This window comes from Oncorhynchus clarkii, chromosome 5, assembly GCF_045791955.1.
Source record: "Oncorhynchus clarkii lewisi isolate Uvic-CL-2024 chromosome 5, UVic_Ocla_1.0, whole genome shotgun sequence".
NCBI classification, from domain to species: Eukaryota; Metazoa; Chordata; class Actinopteri; order Salmoniformes; family Salmonidae; genus Oncorhynchus; species Oncorhynchus clarkii.
Genome location: NC_092151.1, coordinates 63,256,920 through 63,281,460, shown reverse-complemented (window position 1 = coordinate 63,281,460; position 24,541 = coordinate 63,256,920). Strand labels below are relative to the sequence as shown.

General features: G+C 42.8%; 2 protein-coding genes and 1 pseudogene across 3 annotated transcripts in view; 1 reads left to right on the top strand and 2 right to left on the bottom strand.

Moving 5' to 3' along the window:
* The window catches only part of LOC139410158 (SHC-transforming protein 2-like), a 32,459-nt gene extending 20,030 nt beyond the window's left edge, over positions 1-12,429 (bottom strand). Inside the window, exons 1-2 of the mRNA XM_071155609.1 lie at positions 11,519-12,429; positions 5,331-5,401 (exon numbers count right to left, since the gene is read on the bottom strand). Of these exons, the coding sequence (XP_071011710.1) occupies positions 5,331-5,401; positions 11,519-12,226 (779 nt within the window). The 5' untranslated portion in view covers positions 12,227-12,429. The remainder of the gene's footprint in view (positions 1-5,330; positions 5,402-11,518) is intronic.
* Positions 12,430-19,270: 6,841 nt separating this feature from the next.
* Positions 19,271-21,062, top strand: LOC139409185 (cyclin-dependent kinases regulatory subunit 1-like). 2 transcript variants are annotated; one of them, XR_011634376.1, is made up of 4 exons: positions 19,271-19,475; positions 19,921-20,048; positions 20,396-20,630; positions 20,664-21,062. XR_011634376.1 is itself a non-coding variant. In XM_071153980.1 (3 exons), exons 1-3 carry the CDS (start codon positions 19,417-19,419, stop codon positions 20,437-20,439), a joined length of 231 nt encoding a protein of 76 aa, XP_071010081.1. In that variant the 5' UTR covers positions 19,271-19,416; the 3' UTR covers positions 20,440-21,062. The 2 variants fall into 2 exon arrangements, 1 of the variants encoding a protein (XP_071010081.1); XM_071153980.1 differs by having other exon boundaries at positions 20,396-21,062.
* A 27-nt stretch (positions 21,063-21,089) lies between these two features.
* On the bottom strand, positions 21,090-22,334 carry LOC139409736 (ciliary microtubule associated protein 1A-like; annotated as a pseudogene).
* Positions 22,335-24,541: the final 2,207 nt, after the last annotated feature.

The following is a 24,541-nucleotide window of genomic DNA, read 5'->3' as shown; positions in this document are numbered from 1 at the left end:
TATGGAAAATGTGCTCTTTTAGTAGTTCTCCAGTAAGTTTCCTGAAGGAAAAATCGCCCACTTCTATGATAATCAAAGATAACCAAACAAAAACACAATAGTAAATACGACAGTAATGTCTTCAAAATAACTACAGTATACTACAGTCCGCAAAAACACTACAGTAAATACAATAGTATAGTACATTCTGAAAAACAATACAGTAAATACTAGTGTACTAGAATCTGCAAAAACACTACATTAATTACTTCAGTATATATTTGTTTTATTTTACTACATTATTTATACTATAGTTAACTGTGCACACTACAGTATACTACAGTGAATACTACAGTATTCACTGTAGTGTTTTTGTGGACTTAACAGCAAAAAAAATACTACAGTGAACACTATAGTATTTATACCATAGTATAACATAGTCTTTTTTCATGTGGGTTTGTAGCATATTGGCCCAAACCCATCACACTTTGACACCTGTCAAAGAGGACCTCATGCTGGAATAATAATCAGTGTTCTCCAGTCAGTCTTTGAAGATGTGTCATGGGGAATGTCAGGCTCTTTCTTAATCTGCCAATAACAAGTGATTCCAGAAAAGACCCAACAGGAAAAACCAAATAGAAGCGGAACAGGAAACCTCAACTAAATGTAATTAAATTAAGTAATGCACGGTCAAATGGAGACATCCCCAATCTCTTCTTCCACATCCTTAACAATAACAGTATAATGTAAAAAGCAATGACAATATTGAGCTTCTTATTATGCTACTAAGTTATTCAAATGGAGCATTGTTAAATTCATTATTTCATAGATCTTGCCATAACACAGTCATAAATACATAAATGTTCAATCTCTGCTCTTCTCCCTCTTTCTTGTTGTCTCCTATATTCCAGCAGGCAGGCAGGCAGGGGAGTGTCCCCGTGAACCACTGCAGCTCAGCTCTCAACAGTCATTAGCGAACATCATCAATAATACATCTCTCCATCACTCCATTTCTGCCTCTCCCCCTGCACTTAAGCCATGTGTGTGGGGGGGGCTCAGATTACTGGCAATCGATCATGGAGGAGAGAAAGATCTGTCTGGTGTTCAAGATTTCACACAATGTACTATCACCACCTCTGAGGGTATTTTTATAACCTCTGCTCAGACCAAAATAGCAGGGTCACAAGCAAGTAAACAAAAACTGAAATGAAAATAAAATAAAACCATCATAAATTATGTTCAGTTGTAGGTTTTTGGGGGGCAGGAATATAATGGTGTTTTTAAGTTGTTGTTTTTTTTATGTAGTTTTCAAACTTCAGAATCTGGCGGGTCACATTGACATTGACTTTCTAATTTAAACGCAGACAGCGAGATGGCGTTGCCACGAGCTGCACCGCAGATATCCGGCACGTTTGAATGGTGAAGCGAAAGCAACAAACTGCAAACGACAGTCGAGGAATGAAGTCAGGGGTGGTTCATCTGCGACAGATAAAAATCGGACACTACATGCTGACTACACGTCTAGTGTCGCGTGCACTAGCGTTGCAAAATAAACATATACATACATACATGTTATTCAATCATTGCACCCACACTGCTGGTGTACGTCAACGAGTGTCTGCGTAGCCAGGTGCTAAAATATAATTTAGTTCTCTTTGTGAGGATTGACGCCATGCAAGTGCCGCCTCTCCCATCTCCTCATTGGTTTTTAGAAGCATATACCCACATAGATGTTTGAAAGATGAACTGAGGTCCACACTCTAGTCCAGTCGGCTGTGGTAATGCACCTTAAAGTTGGTTGCCAACCGCCATATAAAGTCCAAAGAAGAAGAAGAAGCCTGAAGGAGGAGAGATTACTAGAAACTAAATTGGTTTACCTTTTTATCTGTGGATTAATTGTCAGTAGAGAACCTTGTGCGTTTCAGGTAAAATAACAACCAAATGTTTATATCCCAGGACAAATTAGCTAGCAACAGCAAGCTAGCTGGCTAAATTGGCATAAATGTTTAATGCTTTTTGATCTGTCCCCCAAATTAGTATAGTTGGTTAAGAGTTAATTTTGATATTTCAACCTGCGTGTCCTGATTGCGTCTGGTGTGCGTGAGATCGCATCTGATTGCGTCAAAATGCGTACGATGGCGCACACGGACGCACGCGCGGTCTGGTCAGCATGTAATGTGGTTTTCCAACAGCTAGGCTCAGATCAACATGGTAGTGTTGCCATTGTTAATAAAATGTGTTCTTTATTATGGCGAAGTAAAAAAAAAAGTTGTATTATTATTTATATATTTTTTTATTGAACCTTTATTTAACCAGGTAGGCTAGTTGAGAACAAGTTCTCATTTGCAACTGCGACTTGGCCAAGATAAAGCAAAGCAGTTTGACACATACAACAACACATGGAACAAACAAACATATAGTCAATAATACAGTAGAAAAAGTCTATATACAGTATGTGCAAATGAGGTAGGATAAGGGAGTTAAGGCAATAAATAGGCCATGGTGGCGAAGTAATTACAAAATAGCAATTAAACACTGGAATGGTAGATGTGCATAATATATATATATATATATATATGCATATATGAATGTGTAAGTAGAGATACTGGGGTGCAAAGGAGCAGGATAAATAAATACAGTATGGGGATGAGGTAGTTGGATGGGCTATTTACAGATGGGCTATGTGCAGTGATCTGTGAGCTGATCTGACAGCTGGTGCTTAAAACTAGTGAGTGAGATATGAGACTCCAGCTTCAGTGATTTTTGCAGTTCGTTCCAGTCATTGGCAGCAGAGAACTGGAAGGAAAGGCAGCCAAAAGAGGAATTGGCTTTGGGGGTGACCAGTGAGATATACCTACTGGAGAGCGTGCTACGGGTGGGTGCTGCTATGGTGACCAGTGAGATAAGGCAGTGCTTTACCTAGCAGAGACTTGTAGATGACCTGGAGCCAGTGGGTTTGGCAACGAGTTTGAAGCGAGGGCGAGCCAACGAGAGTGTACAGGTCATTTCTAACCCTCAAATCACATACTCACAAACTGAAATCATAATATAATATGATGATGATGAGGGCCTCCCGGGTGGCGCAGTGGTCTAAGGCACTGCATTGCGGGTTGTCTCATTGCGCACTATTGACTCATGTGGCGGGCCGGGCGCAGTGCACGCTAACCAGGTCGCCAGGTGCACAGTGTTTCCTCTGACACATTGGTGCGGCTGGCTTCCGGGTTGGATGCGCGCTGTGTTAAGAAGCAGTGCGGCTTGCTAGCTGTGCCACCAGAGACTCTGGGTTCGAGCCCAGGCTCTGTCGCAGCCGGGCCGCGACCGGGAGGTCCATGGGGCGACGTACAGTTGGCTTAGCGTCATCTGGGTTAGGGAAGGTTTGGCCGGTAGGGATATCCTTGTCTCATTGCGCACTAGTGACTCATGTGGTGTGCCGGGCGCAGTGCACGCTAACCAGGTCGCCAGGTGCACAATGTTTCCTCCGACACATTGGTACGGCTGGCTTCCGGGTTGGATGCGCGCTGTGTTAAGAAGCAGTGGGGTTGTGTTTTGGAGGACGCATGGCTTTCGACCTTCGTCTCTCCCGAGCCCGTACAGGAGTTGTAGCAATGTGGCAAGATAGTAACAATTGGATACCACGGAAATGGGGGTAAAAAAAATCAAAATATAATAATATATAATAATAATATAATATATAATAATAATATAACACATTGTACAATCAGTTAGTGAGACAAAGCCTCATATCACATTTATTTGTATATCCACTGTACACATAAATCACGGCAAATTGGTTCCTGTTCACGTGGGTTAAACCGAAACACCCTAATGATTCGTTGGCAATAGAGCCTCCCACAATGCAGTCTTCTGCAGTCAAAAATGAATGACCTTTGATCACATGATTTTTGTAAAGTTCATGCAGTCTACATGTAGGAGCCAGTCGGACAGTTTTTATCTCCAGAATGAAAGGCTACTTGACAAAAGTGATCTGGTCGAACACGCCCATTGAGATGAGCACCATGCAAAACTTTGCTCTCACACAGTCAAACAGACTATCTGCGCATGTGCACGGATTCTTCACCCTGCTACAACGTGGTAGCTACGGGACCAAAACAGCTGAGAAGTTTAGCCTTGCGCTTCAATGCTCTTGGTTGTTGTGGAAATTGACTCACTACTACTGTTTACTTCCCACATCCACGCCATCTCGCTTCTGTAAGTCTACCTTTAAACCTAACCTATCCTATGATTTGACCCTTCACCTTATGCATTTCTGCCCGACAGTGGCAAGAAGTAACATCCCTCCCCCATAAAAATAAAATAAACAAGAGTGTGCAAAGCTGTCATCAAGGTAAAGGGTGGCTACTTTGAAGAATATAAATGACAAACGATATTTTTATTTGTTTAACACTTTTTTGGTTACTACATGATTTCATATGTGTTATTTCATAGTTTTGATGTCTTCCCTATTATTATACAATGTAGAAAATAGTACAAATAAAGAGAAACCCTTGAATGAGTAGGTGTGTCCAAACTTTTGACTGGTACTGTACACGTAAATGGCTCCTAGCCTCCCACACAGGATACTTTCTGTCCCCAACACTAAAACAAAAAACTGAAACAAAATAATATAAAAACTTAATATATACAACTTAAACAACTAGTAAAGTAGATCTGAAAAAAAAACGAATAGAAATAAAAACAAATATAAAAAACACAAAACTATAATAACCTTGGTCACAAGAACCTCCACCAGGGGGGACTGCAGGGTCCCCAAACGAACCACCACCTTTTCCCAATTTGCTCTCTCATACGGAGCTATTTTCATGTTTATATGTTCACCTGCCCGGGACTTCAGATGTAAATTAGCTGTAAAATATAATCTGGTGCAACGCATCACTTCTCACTTCGGAGATGTGTTTGATGTACATTGTCCCTGTCCAAATAAATGTAATAAAACAAGAAAGATAAAAAAAAGACAAGAAAGAAAGCTTGCACTGCACCAACTCAGACTTGGTACCCCGCCTGGCCACCTTCATACCACCAGCATTACATGTGTACACGTACACAAATAAACACACATGTAAACGTGTGAGTGCACACAGTCACACAAACACACAGCAAAGGCTCACATGTGCCATTTACATGCATCAATGGCTTAGTCAAAATTATGTTTACCAGATACACAATATTCTGGGCCTTGCTAGTAATATCATTACAGTGAAAAGCAGGGCTGGCGTGCCTGTGAATTTCTACCTGATTTGGTATCACTGTGACTCTTCTGTGTACCTTGTCCTTCTAATCAGATCGGGTTCTACTGACTCATCACTAGCAGGGCAGAATCAATCCTCACTTACCTCGTCACCTGGGTCCGAGTGTTGAAGTCCAGCGATCGCATCGACTTTAACACCTCAATGCAGCCCATGTACTGCAAAGATAGAAACATACTTTATTACATGATAGATTTCCAACCAGATGTATTATTCTATAGATAATTTTTCTCAATCCAATTAAAACACTTTAGGTCATGAGACTGGAACTGTCATAACAGCCTTTTTCAGTATTACACGGTACTACGGCAATAGCATGTATCACACACAGTGTAGCATGTATTTCCAGAATGGTTAACCAATAGCATGTATGACAATCATTTATACCATAGTACTAAAGGCCCAATTATTTGCAGGCAGTGTGAGTGGCAGAGTAATGGCCAGATTAAGGTGGTAATAATGTTTCCATGACTAAATTAGCAACACTGAGAACTCTGTGTATTCAGGGAACTGTAGCTGCAAAGGCCCCTGTGTGTGTGTGTGTGTGTGTGTGTGTGTGTGTGTGTGTGTGTGTGTGTGTGTGTGTGTGTGTGTGTGTGTGTGTGTGTGTGTGTGTCACTGGGGACCAGGCAAAGTGCTCTGGGAGAGGGGACTCCATCAACTCCTACTACACCAAAAATACTAATTACAGTGCCTTGCGAAAGTATTCGGCCCCCTTGAACTTTGCGACCTTTTGCCACATTTCAGGCTTCAAACATAAAGATATAAAACTGTATTTTTTTGTGAAGAATCAACAACAAGTGGGACACAATCATGAAGTGGAACGACATTTATTGGATATTTCAAACGTTTTTAACAAATCAAAAACTGAAAAATTGGGCGTGCAAAATTATTCAGCCCCTTTACTTTCAGTGCAGCAAACTCTCTCCAGAAGTTCAGTGAGGATCTCTGAATGATCCAATGTTGACCTAAATGACTAATGATGATAAATACAATCCACCTGTGTGTAATCAAGTCTCCGTATAAATGCACCTGCACTGTGATAGTCTCAGAGGTCCGTTAAAAGCGCAGAGAGCATCATGAAGAACAAGGAACACACCAGGCAGGTCCGAGATACTGTTGTGAAGAAGTTTAAAGCCGGATTTGGATACAAAAAGATTTCCCAAGCTTTAAACATCCCAAGGAGCACTGTGCAAGCGATAATATTGAAATGGAAGAAGTATCAGACCACTGCAAATCTACCAAGACCTGGCCGTCCCTCTAAACTTTCAGCTCATACAATGAGAAGACTGATCAGAGATGCAGCCAAGAGGCCCATGATCACTCTGGATGAACTGCAGAGATCTACAGCTGAGGTGGGAGACTCTGTCCATAGGACAACAATCAGTCGTATATTGCACAAATCTGGCCTTTATGGAAGAGTGACAAGAAGAAAACCATTTCTTAAAGATATCCATAAAAAGTGTTGTTTAAAGTTTGCCACAAGCCACCTGGGAGACACACCAAACATGTGGAAGAAGGTGCTCTGGTCAGATGAAACCAAAATTGAACTTTTTGGCAACAATGCAAAACGTTATGTTTGGCGTAAAAGCAACACAGCTCATCACCCTGAACACACCATCCCCACTGTCAAACATGGTGGTGGCAGCATCATGGTTTGGGCCTGCTTTTCTTCAGCAGAGACAGGGAAGATGGTTAAAATTGATGGGAAGATGGATGGAGCCAAATACAGGACCATTCTGGAAGAAAACCTGATGGAGTCTGCAAAAGACCTGAGACTGGGACGGAGATTTGTCTTCCAACAAGACAATGATCCAAAACATAAAGCAAAATCTACAATGGAATGGTTCAAAAATAAACATATCCAGGTGTTAGAATGGCCAAGTCAAGGTCCAGACCTGAATCCAATCGAGAATCTGTGGAAAGAACTGAAAACTGCTGTTCACAAATGCTCTCCATCCAACCTCACTGAGCTCGAGCTGTTTTGCAAGGAGGAATGGGAAAAAATTTCAGTCTCTCGATGTGCAAAACTGATAGAGACATACCCCAAGCGACTTACAGCTGTAATTGCAGCAAAAGGTGGCGCTACAAAGTATTAACTTAAGGGGGCTGAATAATTTTTCAATTTTTGATTTGTTAAAAAAGTTTGAAATATCCAATAAATGTCGTTCCACTTCATGATTGTGTCCCACTTGTTGTTGATTCTTCACAAAAAAATACAGTTTTATATCTTTATGTTTGAAGCCTGAAATGTGGCAAAAGGTCACAAAGTTCAAGGGGGCCGAATACTTTCGCAAGGCACTGTATACAAGATACGTATGCTAAGTATACTTGGACATTAAATGTGCCACGTTACTGAACCATATCGGTATCGAGTTCATATAAACATCACAGGCATAGGCCAAATTAGATTATGTTTAAATAGGCCACAACAGAGTCCTCATATAGCTCCTCCCACCAGCATCCACTGAGATAGGGTATGTTTACTGTACGGTAGTCCCGTTTACTTTCAAAGGTGTAGGAGCTTATTCAACGCTCTATCATTCATGTCCATGCATCCTCATTTGACTCAAGCTCAATCAATGTCTTCTTAGTTTGTTGTCTGGATCTGTTGTTGTGGTTGGCTGCTGCCAGAGACAGGGAGAGAAATAATCAGGCTAACTTCTCTGCCTGAGAGCTAAATGAGCACCCTAACCAGATTAGGAGACTGGGGAAGTCTTCCATCAGGCAGACGGTCTTCTTCTTCTCCCTCTTTCCCTCTCCTTCTCTCTCTCAATGCCTTCATTGTCACACTCTCTTCCGCACGATACACTGTCCCATCGAGCTCTCAACTTTCCTTCTGCCCCCCGGCAGAATCTCTAATACTCCCTTCCTGGAACCAGTGATGCAGCTTTTCCTAGAAACATTCCAGAGAAATGGTGAAAATGTACCTTTCTTCTCTGAAAGAGACGCCATCTCAGCCACTGCCTTGCCTTCAAGGAAGTGAACATCAACGACGGATATCTATCATATTACTGGGGCTAATCTGGCCCCACTATCACTGCAACAGAGAACATCCTGTTCAAGTCTCCAGCTAAAGTTTATTATCTAATATCTCTGCTGCTGCTGCTCTGCTCTCCAGATAGAAGCAGGGGCCAGCAAGGAGAGACTGGAAAGGGGCTCATGTTGCTCAGTGGAAAAGGTATACTGTACTGTCGCTACCTGTCAGTTGAACCAAGTTGCAATTTTTGTTTTTATTTCTCACGTTGCGGTTTGCCAGGCCAGGAAGTCTGCATTGCAGTGGCTTGGCTCTTGAAGTGGAAGATGCAGGGCCACCACACCACAAATGCTGGTTCAACTTGCCTGGCTGGTTGGCTGGCCGCGGTGGAAGAAAGGAAGTGACTGGGTAGAAATGTGCAGGAAAGAAGATACACACTACATGGTAAGTATATGGCCACCTGCTCGTCGGACATTTAATTCCAAAATCATGAGCATTAATATGGAGTTGGTCCCCCCTTTGCTGCTATAACAGCCTCCACTTCTCTGGGTAGGCTTTCCACTAAATGTTGGGACATTGCTGTGGGGACTTGCTTCCATTCAGCCACAAGAGCATTAGTGAGGTTGGGCACTGATGTTGGGCGATTAGGCCTGGCTGGCAGTAGGTATTCCAATTCAGCCCAAAGGTGTTCGAAGGGGTTGAGGTAAGGGCTCTGTGCAGGCCAGTCATGTTCTTCCACACTGATCTCGACAAACCATTTCTGTATTGACCTCGCTTTGTGCACGGGGGCATTGTCATGCTGAAACAGAAAAGGGCCTTCCCCAAACTGTTGCCACAAAGTTGGAGGTACAGAATCATCTACAATGTCATTGTATGCTGTATCATTAAGATTTCCCTTCACTGGAACTAAGGGGCCTAGCCCAAACCATGAAAAACAGCCCCAGACTATTATTCCTCCTCCACCAAACTTTACAGTTGGCACTATGCATTCAGGCGTTCTCTTGGCATCCACTAAACCCAGATTCGTCCGTTGGCCTGCCAGATGGTGAAGCATGATTCATCACTCCAGAGAACAAGCTTCCACTGCACCAGAGTCCAATGGCAGTGAGCTTTATACTACTCCAGCCAACGCTTGAGCAGTTGATGCTCCTAGACGTTACAGCACTTACAGTTGACCGGAGCAGCTCTAGCAGGACAGAAGTTTGACTGATTTGTTGGAAATATGGAATCCTATGATGGTGCCATGTTGAAAGTCACTGAGCTCTTCAGCACGGCCCATTCTACTGCCAATGTTTTTCTATGGAGATTGCATGGCTGTGTGCTCAATTTTATACACCTGTCAGCAATGGGTGTGGCTGAAATAACGGAATCCCCTCATTTGAAGGGGTATTCACACACTTTTGTCCATGTAGTGTATGTCACGATGACAGAGAGAAAAGCAGAGAGCAGCATAAATCTGCTGTCATACAGACAGTAATAGATTCACTGGTGCTCCTCCCTGCACACCACATTATATAGAGAGGATGAAAAGTCACAACGTCCCTTATATACACACATCTTATCTGCCTGTCTTGCTGCAGGGGCCATTTAAATATTATTATAACGGATTAGGCTAGAGCAAACTGCTAATGAAAACTAGTGCAGGGCACAACCATAATGACATATTTCCTGTAATGCTCTCTGGTGTTTCCTCTCAGTGTAGCATGTTTAGCTGTGGACTATATTAGGCATGGCAGAGTCAGAGGCGTTAATTGTAGGAAAGCACGGTTAGAGCTGAGGGAAGCCCCTGGCTGAGTGTTCTCTCTATGCTGTCTGCTACTACTACTCCTCAGTGTTAATGCAGATGGACTCGTTGACCCTGCTATGTCACCCTAGTTCTTCCCTACCACGTGTGATACAAATGACTGTGATTAAATGTAATGGAGTATAGGAATGAATGGTGCCTGTGTGATGTAATTAGAAAGCGTGCTTGGGCCTAGACTGTGCTAATAAAGAGCCATGTCGTTTTGTTGAGGCTGGGGGGAGTAGAGGAGGGGGGATGGGAAGAGCGAAGGGGCAGAGGGGATTGCTGAGGGGAGATCATTGACATTGACGTCAAACAGTCTGCCTCGGATGTAACCCATTGTGAGCCAGAATCACGGGCTTAGACTAGGAAATTACATCTTACTCACTAAAAGACACAATGTTTTTTTAAATGACCTATTTCATTGGACAATATTATAATTTGTTCTCTATATTTGTCAGATATACTTATATTTGTAAGTCAAATTTCAATAAAATGTATTTATAAAGCCCTTCTTACATCAGCTGATGTCACAATGTGCTGTACAGAAACCTAGCCTAAAACCCCAAACAGCAAGCAACGCAGGTGTAGAATCACGGTGGCTAGGAAAAACTCCCTAGAATGGCCGGAACCTAAGAAGAAACCTAGAGAGGAACTAGGCTTTGAGGGGTAAGTGTAGTTTGACCAAATGTGTGATAACACCTAACGTATCCACTACCATCAGGATTTGTAAAAAGATCATTACCATTGTCACTGATTAAGGCTGTATGTATTGTATGCATGTCTGTCCAAAATGATATGCCATCCAATATATCACTTAGGTGGAAACAATCAAACTATGATCAAGAAACATGCCACTCACTCACACACTAGCACACTTGCGCGCACACACACACACACACACACACACACACACACACACACACACACACACACACACACACACACACGTGTCTCTCATTCATCACGTACAATATGTGTTGTTCTGTTTATTTCCTCCCTCCCACCCACCCTGAAGCCTGTAGGGTGTAGGCTGACAGTCTTCCCACCACACCACAGCAAACAAAGCAGAGAGAGCCATCTATCTGGATGAAATCATGTATTCCTCCTCAACCTCGACCCATTGGGTGCATAACACACATAACACATAACACACTGCCTGACATTTGCATGTCCAATTGTATCCAAGAGACACCTTTAGGGTGGTGAATCATCATATTATTTCTAAGGAATGAGACGTCCCAAATGTTAACTGCAAACAGGATATCTTCTGACAGTTTTGTCTTATTAAAGCTTTACTGAGGGAATTTAAATGATTCGCTATTCGACATAACATGAACTCTAGGTGGAAACCATCAACAAGCTGTCAAATTATCGCTGATAGATACAGTATTTAACTGCAAGGAAGACGACCCTTAAAAAATGCAATGCAGAAATGCTCAAAGGTATGCTGAACGATAACAACATTTGGGTAATGCACAAAGCTGTAGAGGGGCTGCATGTATGGTTACTCACCCTGACTATGTAGGAAGCCCCAGGGCCTGTGATCTTCTTGTCTGGGTGCAGCCAGCCCTGGGAGGGCTTGTGGATGAAGCTGCCCTTCTGGTTGAAGTCCTCCCCTCCCAGCCACATGCCCTCCACCCTTGTCCTGCGGTTCATCCCTGTCCTGGATTCGCTGTGGCCCCCGGGGCTCCCTGTGCACTCTGTAGCCCCTGCGCTGTGGCCGCCTGGACTGGCTGAGCCCGCTGCAGATCTGTGCCTGCTGATGGCCTGTAGGGAACAGGGGTTGACACACACAGGGTCACAGGAGTTCAAAACAGAAGCCAGACTGGCCACGGGGGCAGAAGTTCCACTGGGGCTGTGCGAGCCCTGTGATGAGGGGGCTGCAGCCTTGCCCGAGTCCTTGCTGGAGTTGGAGGGGCTCCTGCTGAGCAGCGAGTTAGAGAACTTCCACTGAGGCATCCTGGGGATGAGCATGCAGAAAGTGGTGGTGGCGTCCTGCTCCCCGTCCAGGCAGGGGGAGTCGGCCAGAGCAGGGGCTGCGGAGGAGGACCGGGGGATGGACTCCAGAGGAGGCAGGGGGGGCAGCGGCAGGCTGGGGGCGGAGGAGAGGACCACCGGGGTGGCCACCACTTTGCCGCTCATAGCTAAGCTCTGCATCAGGTCGTCGGAGGAGGTCACAGAGTCGTTGCGAAAGCGGCCATACTTTGGCTTAAGTAGCATGCCCGGAGGAGCAGCCTGAAGCAGAGGCTGAGAGGGGCTGACAGAGGATGAGGGGAAGGGGAAAGGGGGAGGGGGAGAGGTGCAATGGAAGAGCGGGACAAAATCTGCTAAATCTTCCGGAAATAGCTGTATCCCCTGTTGAGTGAGTGCTGTATGGTCCTCTCCCACTCACACAGGCTCATTTCACTCTCCAGCCTCTCTGCATCTGAGCTGGCCTGCTCCAGCCTTCTCCCTTTCTCTGGCTCGCTCACATGCTCCCCCACTCTCTCTCTCTCTCTCTCTCTTGGTGATGTCATTGTGTTATTGCTTGTCTATTCGCCCTGCCCAGCTGCTCTCAGACAGCATTAGCCATCACACATCTGCCTGAGCCTCCCTCCTAGCTTACACACACAAGCATTCACACACACACACGCACGTTCATTCGTTCACACAGTCAGCATCTACATGCAGAGCACAGACACCATTTACACATTATATTGTCCCTGCATGTGGCAATGACAGAAAGACAGAGCATCCCACCATAAGACATACCGTAGGCAATTGCTGCAAAAGCAAAGCATGCATGCCTGCGGCCATTTTTAACAAAGACCATCAATGAATAATTTAGTGAAGAGAGTCAATGCACATCATACTTTAGCTACTATACATTAACATCAATATTTCACATTTATGGGACTGAATTGTGCTGCCAGTATATTAAGACAAAGCAGCTGTGACAAAATGCAATGAATTATCAATGGTTTTAGAGATGTAAAACATTTGAGAAAAGCCCACTATACCTGAAATGTCCTATCTTTCTGCTCGCTACACTTCTGATTTCATAATGAGATGATGATGACTGAGAGCCGGGACTTGACTGAGGAACATGAACTCTGTGACAATCTTTTCCTGTTTCGAATGTGAGAGAGTCACACCTCAAGGGAAACTCATTCATTAGTATTGTGCAATATGGGGTGCTGTGACGTTAGAAAACCCAATTTCCCTTTGGTGTTGACGTCAATGTCCCCAGTATCGCATCCAAACTGCATCCTCTGTCACAGGCAACAAATAACAGGAAGTGCTCTCCTCTGCTGTGTGATTGGTGTGTGTTCTGTGTGTAGTGTAAGTGTTCACCACCCATCTCCCTACAGTATATAGAATACAAAGGTTTGTACTTAATGCATAACTACTAATTGTCACGCCCTGACCTTAGATATCTCTATTTTTCTATATATTTTGGTTAGGTCAGGTTGTGACCAGGGTGGGCACTCTAGTTTTTGTTGTCTAGGGTTTTTGTATGTCTAGGGGGTTTTGAATGTCTAGGGGTTTTTGTATGTCTATGTTGGCCAGATATGGTTCCCAATCAGAGACAGCTGTTTATCCTTGTCTCTGATTGGGGATCATATTTAGGTAGCCATTTTCCTCATTTGTGTTATGGGATCATGTCTATGTTTAGTTGCCTCATGTCTATGTTTAGTTGCCTGTCAGCACAAATTTGTATAGCTTCACGTTTCGTTTGTTGTTTTTGTTCATTCATTAAAAAGAGAATGTACGCATACCACGCTGTGCCTTGGTCCGATCCTTATGACGAACGTGACACTAAAGGAATAATGATTTAGCAAATGGTTTGGCACAGCACCTAAGTCAATAAGGAAAAAGCAATAATGAATGTGCACCTGTCAATAATAAAGTAGCTGAAATTAACTTATTTTCTAACTAGCATATGTAAAATTGTAATGAATGAATCAATACATTTTTGCTATAGAATATGAAAACAATTCATATTCAGATTGACTATATAGACCCTTTCCCAGTACACGACACACTGACGTCAAGCACAGATGCGCGCGACTTTCGGCGGCAGTGAGAAAGCCATCGCCATCCGTGCCCATTCAAGTATTACCTCTAAACAAAATGACTTTTTTGGGGTTCTCATAATATGCTTACAATGATGTTTTGATTCTTGCTTGAATAGTCGCTAAGATTATATTTGGTTGTGTTCTTTGCAAAACACCTATTTTGGATGCAGCAATTGTTAGCTAAAATGCTAACACTCATTGCCAAAGAGACATTTTACTGGTTGAAGTTGAAGTGTTTTGTAAGTATAATGCAGTTGATTTGCAATGATGACACAAACATTATATTAAGCAGGACATTCACACGAGCCTTAAAATCCAATTATAATACAAAAGTAGTGTGAAAAGCTTTTTTTTGCTGGCGTTCTATATGAACTCCCCCTTGTTCTGACACCAACTTGCGCACATCACCCTCATGCTGCAATGTTTGCAAACATAGAAAGGGGTCTATGAGTTCAAATCATTCGGTGTGATGGGGAAATATGGCCACGGCATGTGACTCATGTCCAATAATGGTAGAATGTAACATCCAATGTCCAAATGCACACATATTGATTGCACTTGTCATGAAACAAGCAAAAACAAACAAAGCTAACAATAAAGTTCTACTGAGAATTACTCCCAGTAACAATTCCAGCCCGTCCCATCTGTGTGACCTCTCTCCTCATGTCTCCCTCTTTCCCACTCCTCTCTCAAGAGATCTATCCACAGTCTTCTAAAAGCTGCCAACTGGAGGAGATCAGACCTTTTAGCTCCCCACTCTAAACTCTTTGTCACTTTCCTTGGAATGAATATCGGACCAAGGTGCAGGGTATGTTGAGTTCCACATAATTTAACAAAGAAAGTGAAACTTAGCAAAGACAAAAACAAATAAACAATAAACTAATAACGAACCTTGACTACAGAGAATTCTACGTGCACTAACTCAAAACAATATCCCATAACCCACAGGTGGAAAAAAATGCTACTTAAGTATGATCTTAAGTGGACTTAATATTAATAGAGTGAAATACAATCCGGGTGGCGCAGTGGTTAAGGGCGCTGTACCGCAGCGCCAGCTGTGCCATCAGAGACTCTGGGTTCGTGCCCAGGCTCTGTCGTAACCGGCCGCGACCGGGAGGTCCGAGGGGCAACGCACAATTGGCCAAGCGTCGTCCGGGTTAGGGAGGGCTTGGCCGGTAGGGATATCCTTGTCTCATCGTGCACCAGCGACTCCTGTGGCGGGCCGGGCACAGTGCACGCTAATCAAGGTTGCCAGGTGCACAGTGTTTCCTCCGACACATTGGTGCGGCTGGCTTCCGGGTTGGATGCGCGCTGTGTTAAGAAGCAGTGCGGCTTGGTTGGGTTGTGTATCGGAGGACGCATGGCTTTCAACCTTTGTCTCTCCCGAGCCCTGGAGTTGTAGCGATGAGACAAGATAGTAGCTACTAAAAACAATTGGATACCACGAAATTGGGGAGAAGAAAAAAATATATAAAAAAATACAATAATTTAAATCTGAAGCCATTCTGCTCTGGAACACTACACTACTTAGCTCAAGTGATACAGTGCCTTCAGAAATTATTCATATGCCTTGACATATTCTACATTTTGTTATGTTACAGCCTGAAGTCATAATGCTTTAAATATATGTTTTTTCTTACCCATCTACATGCAATACCCCATAATGACAAAGTGAAATGATGTTTTTAGAAATGTTTGCACATTTATTAAAAATGAAATACAGAAATATCTCACTCACTTAAGTATTCACACCCCTGAGTCTATACTTTGTAGAAGCACCTTTGGCAGTGATTACAGCTGCGAGTCTTTTGAGGTAAGTCTCTAAGAGCTTTCCACACCTGGATTGTGCAACATTTGCCCATTATTTCAAAAAGGTATCAAGCTCTGTCAAATTGGTTGTTGATCATTGCTAGACAAAAATTGTCAAGGCTTGCAATAGATTTTCAAGTAGAATTAGGTCAAAGCTGTAACTCAGCCACTCAGGAACATTCACTGTCTTCTTGGTAAGCAACTCCAGTGTAGGTTTGGCCTTGTGTTTTAGGTTATTGTTCTGCTGAAAGGTGAATTAATCTCCCAGTGTCTGATGGAAAGCAGACTGAACCAGGTTTTCCTTTAGGATTTTGCCTGTCCTTAGCTCCATTCCGTTTCTTTTTTACCCTGTAAAACTCCCCAGTCCTTAACGATTACAAGCATACCCATAACATGATGTAGCCACCACTATGCTTAAAAATATTAAGAGTGGTATTCAGTAATGTGTTGTATTGGATTTGCCCCAACCATAAAACTTTGTATTCAGGGAAAAAAGTTAATTGCTTTGCCACATTTTTTTAAATATTACTTTAGTGCCTTACTGCAAACAGGATGTTTTAAAGTCACCATTGGCCGCATGGTGAAATCCCTGCACAGTTTCCTTCTTCTCCGGCAACTGAGTTAGAAAGAATGCCTGTATCTTTGTAGTGACTGGGTGTATTGATACACCATCCAAATTGTAATTAATAACTCAAAGGGATATTCAATGTCTGCTTTTTAAAAAACTTTTACCCATCTACCAATAAATTACCTTCTTTACGAGGCATTGGAAAATCTCCCTGGTCTTTGTGGTTGAATCTGTGTTTGAAATGCACTGCTTGACTAAGGGACCTTACAGATAATTGTATGTGTGGGGTACAGAGATGAGGTAGTAATTAAAAAAACATGTTAAACACTATTATTGCACACAGAATGTCACGACTTCCGCCGAAGTTGGTCCCTCTCCTTGTTCGGGCGGCGTTTATGCACATTTAAATTCAGGCTGTAACACAACAAAATGTGGAAAAATGCAAGGGGTGTGAATACTTTCTGAAGGTGCTGTAGATTAGAAAGCCAGTGGGCCTAATATAAACTTTGTAAATTTTGAATTAACAGGCTTTTTCAAGAATAATTAGAATGGCCAACATACTCACAGCACACTGTGCAGGACCCGAGTTAGATATGTATTCATGCAATTATTCCACAGTGACCTACATTACAGTACACAAACAACAACTAACGCTTTAAGGTTAGGCTTTGTAGCCAATCATGTGATTTTTTAAATAAAAAACATTTTTCAAACTTTATTTAGGAGAGCATGTTAACATGGATGACCAAATAATTAACTGAATCACCTATTATCTAAGTAGAGGGAAATCAACCAACTAAAACATGCCACCCACTCATCCCAGGCAGAGCAGAACTCCAGGGCTAGCTGCTCATACTGTAATACGCTGTAAAAACAGGTTAATTTTAGCTTAAATTGGATAAAGCCATCAAAACAACCTTCCTCCAACAACCCAGACTTTGAGATGGAAGACAAACATTTTGTTTTGCCCCACAATATATCATCTTAGTCCGCAGTAGTTCCTCAGAGGGCATAGTCTTGTTACTGCTCATGACATGGAGACATGGTTCAAAATAATTCAAATATGTCACTATTTGAAAAAGCAACACTGGGAACATTTGATTACAATTCAAAAGGTCACATACAAATGTCAAAAAAAGTCTTGGTTCATTTGCAAAGGCCAACATTTGCGGAGGTGGAAGTTGAAAAGGCTTAGCGCACCATAAAATTGATTGTGCAAGGCAAAAATTAAACGCACTAGATTTAAAGAGTGTGTACGCTCAGAGATAAAATAGCAAAGAAATACAATACACTGTACATGCAGTAAACACAGGAATTATGAGAGGCAGCAATAGACTCACCTATATCTCAGACATTTGGAGAGCAGAGTGAAGATGCCCTGACTTGAACAATAACCCAGGAACCTAAAACTCCAAAGCAATAAAGGAAGTTCAGAGTATGTGAGAGAGCATAACGGCTTGAGGAGCATAAGACCCTTCTGCAAGTCATAGACTGAATGAACAAACTCGCAAGGGCAACAAGCCACAGTTAACACAAGTTACACACAAAAACACATACACACATGCCAACTCCTCGACAACCAATTACATCACTTGGTTGTTTGTGGCATAAGAGAATTGAGAAGATACTGATAAACCAAATGTCATCAATATGTAGGATGTGACTGATGACTAATAGGAAGAGAAGCATCAGACCATACTACTAACTAGGTCTACCACTTCCATGATAAGTGGGAGGAGAGTGAAAACAGACTCCACGATATATCACCAGATTAATATAAATCTATCAAAAAAGTAAGCAGCATTTCAGACCAGACAGGCTTCTTTATAACACATCTACAAAAAAAAAAAAGTTAATGTAAACTTTTAATACACACTGCAGACACAATGAAACACTTTTCTGATCAAATTGAATGCATCTGTATCTGTAACATGCAACTAATTTGTTTGCACTGCAATACAAGGAGCTAATATTCACCTGGTTTTCAGCGTGCTGTAACACTGCAATCAGCAGTGGAATAAGGCAGGCTGTGCATGCACTATGTCTCATTAGCAACCATTACAGAGCCCAGAGATGTGATAACAACGTGCAAGCACACTCTCTGAGAACTCAGGCTGTTTCTATGTAACTAATTCACAAGGGAAACTATCATACATGGGGCCTGTGGAAACAGCTGGGTTTCTAAAGTCACAAATTCGCCACTTTTAAAACAGCCCAGGTTTAAACCTGTTGTTACATTGCAGTTATAAAAAAGACAATGTCTTTGCATGTTCATGTATACTATCTACAATTATTCTTATTGTATAGGTGATGAATTTCAAATAGATGATAAAGCACAGAAGTAAAATTACAGTATTTGTTTATACAGCACTCTAACCCTCAAAGGTCACAGGAACAAGTGTGGTTGGTTCCTTTGACATTTAAGTGTTATTTAGCAACTCAAAATAAACACTGATGGCTAGCTACATTACGTACACCACAAGAAGAAGTGCTTATGACTTTATGAAAGAGTGTGACTGATGTTATCAGTGGAAAAACTAGGATTCCTTTAGGCAACATTTATGATTGAATATTCATGACATGATTGTAGTACTAAATAAGCACGCTAAATGGACATGGACTCTATTTCTATAACTAGGTGGCTAGTGTGTCATTCTTTCGATTAACAAATCAAAAGAAAAAATCATTATTTCACAGGAAACATTTTTACAAACAACTCTTACAAACAAATCTAACGTTACAACTGTCAACTTCAGAAGATGGTGTCGGGGCGGGGCGCCTCGCACGTCGTTTTGATCCGCGCGCCTTCACCAATCCGGGCGGAGAGAGGGACGGTTTGAGTTCAAAATTTGCCGATAGACTTTGGATGACAATTTGCGCCCATTCCAAGCTAGTTAGCTAAGCTTATTGACACCTTTCTGAAAATACGAAAACGAACCCAGAAGATTGTGTCATATATTTCGGTTTGATTAAACATGTCGAAGAAAGAAATTTACTACTCTGACAAGTACACAGATGAAGCATTCGAGTACAGGTAGGTTGACGTTGTAGCTAGCGTAGCAGCTAACATGCTTGCTTTATATGCTAGCGCAGGCAAAGTGTATCGTTACACAACTCCCAGGTTGATTAGCTAGCTAGCCAACGTTGGCTGTTGCCAACTTCCTAGCTAGCTTTAGCCGAGAAACAGCCATAATACTTTATTTGGCTAAAATAATAATGATACTTAGCTACTGCTATTAAAATTATATTTGTTTGCTTTTAACTGAAGGCTGTATTCATGTGTTTATTTTGCAGTGAGTAACGTTAACTATCAGGTGACTTGGTTAACGTTCGCTAATAATATCAGCTGATGTTGCCACATGTCCAAAGTTATTTGGGCTACTGCACTGGTACTAAAGTTACATGTAAATCACAGAGACCTTTCTATTTAGCTAGTAACTAAATTAATTGGTTGAACTCAATGTCCCTTTCCTACACAGGCATGTTATGCTTCCGAAACAGTTATCCAAGCTGGTGCCCACCTCTCATTTGATGACAGAAGATGAATGGAGGGGTCTGGGGGTGCAGCAGAGCCAGGGCTGGATCCACTACATGATCCACAAGCCAGGTGAGCTATTGACTGATGTTTCATAGAGCAACATCTCAGCATTACTTAATGTTATTTGTTTACTTATGTCACAAGTCTTCTCATGGCAGTTTATGAACAGATTAATCAGGAATTCTTGCTTTTCTGACATCCTCTTTAATACAGTTGAAATGTACTAGCCATATTGTATTGCCTATTACATGACTCTGACACAAACCATTGACCTCTTTTCCCCAATCTTATGTTGTCATGATCACATCCATACAGATGTAAAGCCATTGTTCTGCCATCTGCATATTTGAAAATAACATAGCTATCTCTGGTAGCTTGAAGTGAGTACTGAATAACTTTACTTGTTTTACTTCTAGAGCCGCATATATTGCTTTTCCGAAGACCTCTTCCAAAGGATTGAGTGGAAATCATCTTCCACGTCCCGGAAAACCGCCTCAGTTGAATTGTATGGTCTTTGTTGACTAAACAAGATGTACATCTCTCCATGTGTTTTGGTGTATAGAATAGACCATTTATTTTCAGTTTTTTTAAACTCCTCAAAATATTGGCGGTATGATAGAGGTAGCCCAAGGAGAGTGGAAGGCAGAAGGCTCGGCCCTGACTAAGAGATGGTGAGCGGTTCTGCTTTGATAAGGGCAACAATATGAAGATGGAATTTCTCTCATGAGACATTACCGAGCTTGAATAACATTTGGTACACTTTTATTGATGTTTACTTGTCAATATATGTTGTATTAATGAGCATAGTGGTCAAATGTAGTTATTTTTTTCTTGAACGTGGAACATTTTATTCAAAGAAGAAATGTTTTTATTTTATTTGTTTTTCTGTGTGTGTGTGTGTGTGTGTGTGTGTATATTATCAGACAGTATACGTTTTGACTGACTAGAGTCGCATTTCTGTTCATTCTAAATAGCACTGTTGCTGGATAGTACGTAAATACAATATATTTCTTTACTTTCTGTGTGGAAGTTTGTATATGTTCTTTTCTGTATCTAAACATCCTTAATTTTATAATAAGCCAGCACGGCAGTAGAAATGGTTCTCATTTGTCACCTCATCGAGTTGTTTGTTTTGCAGATAAATCCAACCTTGGTTAGGCCTAGTCCCATATGATGGAGGAACATGGTTGTGTAGTCAGCTACATTGACCACCAGTGGGGTGACAAACTCTGTGTCTAATGCCCAGAGCGAATGCTGGGGCCCGGGGCTTGTGGACAATCACCTTCTCAGGGTTACGAGTTCCAGGGCCAGGCTTTAGAGTGGCATCGTTGGGGAAGCCATGGCAACCTAGCATGGAGAAAGCTGGTTGCCTGGGCAGGTAGACACTTGGATCTGTACTGTTGTATCTACCAGGGCCTGGGGTCTTGGACATGTCCTCTGAGGACCCCCTGGCAAGCTTGGTGGGGACCTGGGGGCCCATGAGAGCAGGAAGAAGGTGCTTTTTAGGCGCTGAGTTGCTGCTACAGTAGCGAGTGTGGCAGCACATGGTATAGGATGGGGGTCTGCGCTGGATGTTGCATGGAGGAGCATTCTCAGGGCTATATGCCGCTAGTCCAGGAGTATGGAAAAGCCCTGCGGGTGGAAACGGCTGCAGTTAGCTTTGGCTTTCTAAAAACAAGCAACATTTTGAAATGGAATGCAATAGGTTAATTTAGAATATGCATATTTGTGAAGTACGTTCATGAAGTTTAGATCTAACAGCAGAAGGCAAGGCTTGAGCTGTCACATCCAGCTGTATCTTGTTGCCCTACTTATGTACGTGGCATATGAACTGCCACACTCAACAAGGTCCTTATGTAATTAACACCTCTATCAGGAAAAATCAACATTTTCACATATCCAATAAATGGCGCCCTGAGACTGCAGTCCTCTAGGAGGATGCTTTGGGTCTTTGTCAAATAAAAACATGGTTATACTTGATTTTTTACAATGTTATAGGTGCATTAAAATGTGGAATCAGCTCTGAATTAAAAGTGTATTTTCCTGAAGTTAGTGGGAACTTACTTGATTATCCTCTCACTTTGCCCAGCGTGGAGTATGCAGTGTTGCCGTCCCTGCCGAAACAGGTGGTTTTTGCATCAATGTAATACTGAGGCTGTCGTAAACACCTTACACTACACAAACAAACAAGAGAAACAATCAAATAACTTGCTGACATACAATACTGTAGTAAGTTTGCCAGTACCCTAAGGACAGTCACATTTGGCTGATAAGTAGTATACTGTACTGTTGTAGGCTGGTTCACAGCTTGAAAAGTCTTTGGGGTGTCTCCCCTTAGTGGATTTACATTGGCATTACAACGTTCAATATTCCCTTTCATGAGCAACTACTTGGGGTAGTTTTCCATAGACCATTTAGGACTCTTGAATAGAGTAGCATGTCATGTTTAAAGCTTGGGATCTCTTTTGTGACCTCTGTAGTACTCACAATTGTTGCTAGTCCTGCCGTGGAAGGAGTAAGCAGGGCTGGTTGGCTTGGTGAAGGCATGGCTGATAAAAGCAACGGTCAGTGACAGAGCATAATGCCCAGTTCCTGGCCCTGTGGGATAGATATTTTACACAATAGGTTGAGGACCTGTGTCTGCGCGCACACACCAGTTTAAGTATGAACAAAAAGGATTGTCTATTTCACACGTTACATGATATCTGGTGTAGGGACGAATACGCTAAGTATAAGTGCTGTACAGAAACCCAGCCTAAAACCCCAAACAGCAAGCAATGCAGGTGTAGAAGCACGGTGGCTAGGAAAAACTCCCTAGAAAGGCCAAAACCTAGGAAGAAACCTAGAGAGGAACCAGGCTATGTAGGGTGGCCAGTCCTCTTCTGGCTGTGCCGGGTGGAGATTATAACAGAACATGGCAGAACAAGATGTTCAAATGTTCATAAATGACCAGCATGGTCGAATAATAATGAGGCAGAACAGTTGAAACTGGAGCAGCAGCACAGTCAGGTGGACTGGGGACAGCAAGGAGTCATCATGTCAGGTAGTCCTGGGGCATGGTCCTAGGGCTCAGGTCCTCCGAGAGGGAGAAAGAAAGAGAGAATTAGAGAGAACATATGTGGGGTGGCCAGTCCTCTTCTGGCTGTGCCGGGTGGAGATTATAACAGAACATGGCCAAGATGTTCAAATGTTCATAAATGACCAGCATGGTCGAATAATAATAAGGCAGAACAGTTGAAACTGGAGCAGCAGCACGGCCAGGTGGACTGGGGACAGCAAGGAGTCATCATGTCAGGTAGTCCTGGGGCATGGTCCTAGGGCTCAGGTCCTCCGAGAGAGAGAAAGAAAGAGAGAAGGAGAGAATTAGAGAACGCACACTTAGATTCACACAGGACACCGAATAGGACAGGAGAAGTACTCCAGATATAACAAACTGACCCTAGCCCCCCGACACATAAACTACTGCAGCATAAACACTGGATGCTGAGACAGGAGGGGTCAGGAGACACTGTGCCCCTATCCGAGGACACCCCCGGACAGGGCCAAACAGGAAGCATATAGCCAAAGCACAGTCCCCACACCACTAGAGGGATATCTTCAACCACCAACTTACCATCCTGAGACAAGGCTGAGTATAGCCCACAAAGACCTCCGCCACGGCACAACCCAAGGGGGGGGGCAACCCAGACAGGATGACCACATCAGTGAATCAACCCACTCAGGTGACGCACCCCCTCCAGGGACGGCATGAGAGAGCCCCAGTAAGCCAGTGACTCAGCCCCTGTAATAGGGCTAGAGGCAGAGAATCCCAGTGGAAAGAGGGGAACCGGCCAGGCAGAGACAGCAAGGGCGGTTCGTTGCTCCAGAGCCTTTCCGTTCACCTTCCCACTCCTAGGCCAGATTACACTCAATCATATGACCCACTGAAGAGATGAGTCTTCAGTAAAGACTTAAAGGTTGAGACCGAGTTTGCGTCTCTGACATGGGTAGGCAGACCGTTCCATAAAAATGGAGCTCTATAGGAGAAAGCCCTGCCTCCAGCTGTTTGCTTAGAAATTCTAGGGACAATTAGGAGGCCTGCGTCTTGTGACCATAGCGTACGTGTAGGTATGTACGGCAGGACCAAATCAGAGAGATAGGTAGGAGCAAGCCCATGTAATGCTTTGTAGGTTAGCAGTAAAACCTTGAAATCAGCCCTTGCTTTGACAGGAAGCCAGTGTAGAGAGGCTAGCACTGGAGTAATATGATCAAATTTTTTGGTTCTAGTCAGGATTCTAGCAGCCGTATTTAGCACTAACTGAAGTTTATTTAGTGCTTTATCCGGGTAGCCAGAAAGTAGAGCATTGCAGTAGTCTAACCTAGAAGTGACATAAGCATGGATTAATTTTTCTGCATCATTTTTGGACAGAAAGTTTCTGATTTTTGCAATGTTACGTAGATGGAAAAAAAGCTGTCCTTGAAATGGTCTTGATATGTTCTTCAAAAGAGAGATCAGGGTCCAGAGTAACGCCGAGGTCCTTCACAGTTTTATTTGAGACGACTGTACAACCATTAAGATTAAT

What these genes read in the sequence shown, in the direction of transcription:
- LOC139409185 (XM_071153980.1), top strand. Translation starts at nt 19,417, where the DNA reads ATGTCGAAGAAAGAAATTTACTACTCTGACAAGTACACAGATGAAGCA. An exon ending in GATGAAGCATTCGAGTACAG is followed by an intron (nt 19,476 to 19,920) that starts GTAGGTTGACGT and finishes TTTCCTACACAG; the next exon opens with GCATGTTATGCTTCCGAAAC. An exon ending in CTACATGATCCACAAGCCAG is followed by an intron (nt 20,049 to 20,395) that starts GTGAGCTATTGA and finishes TTTTACTTCTAG; the next exon opens with AGCCGCATATATTGCTTTTC.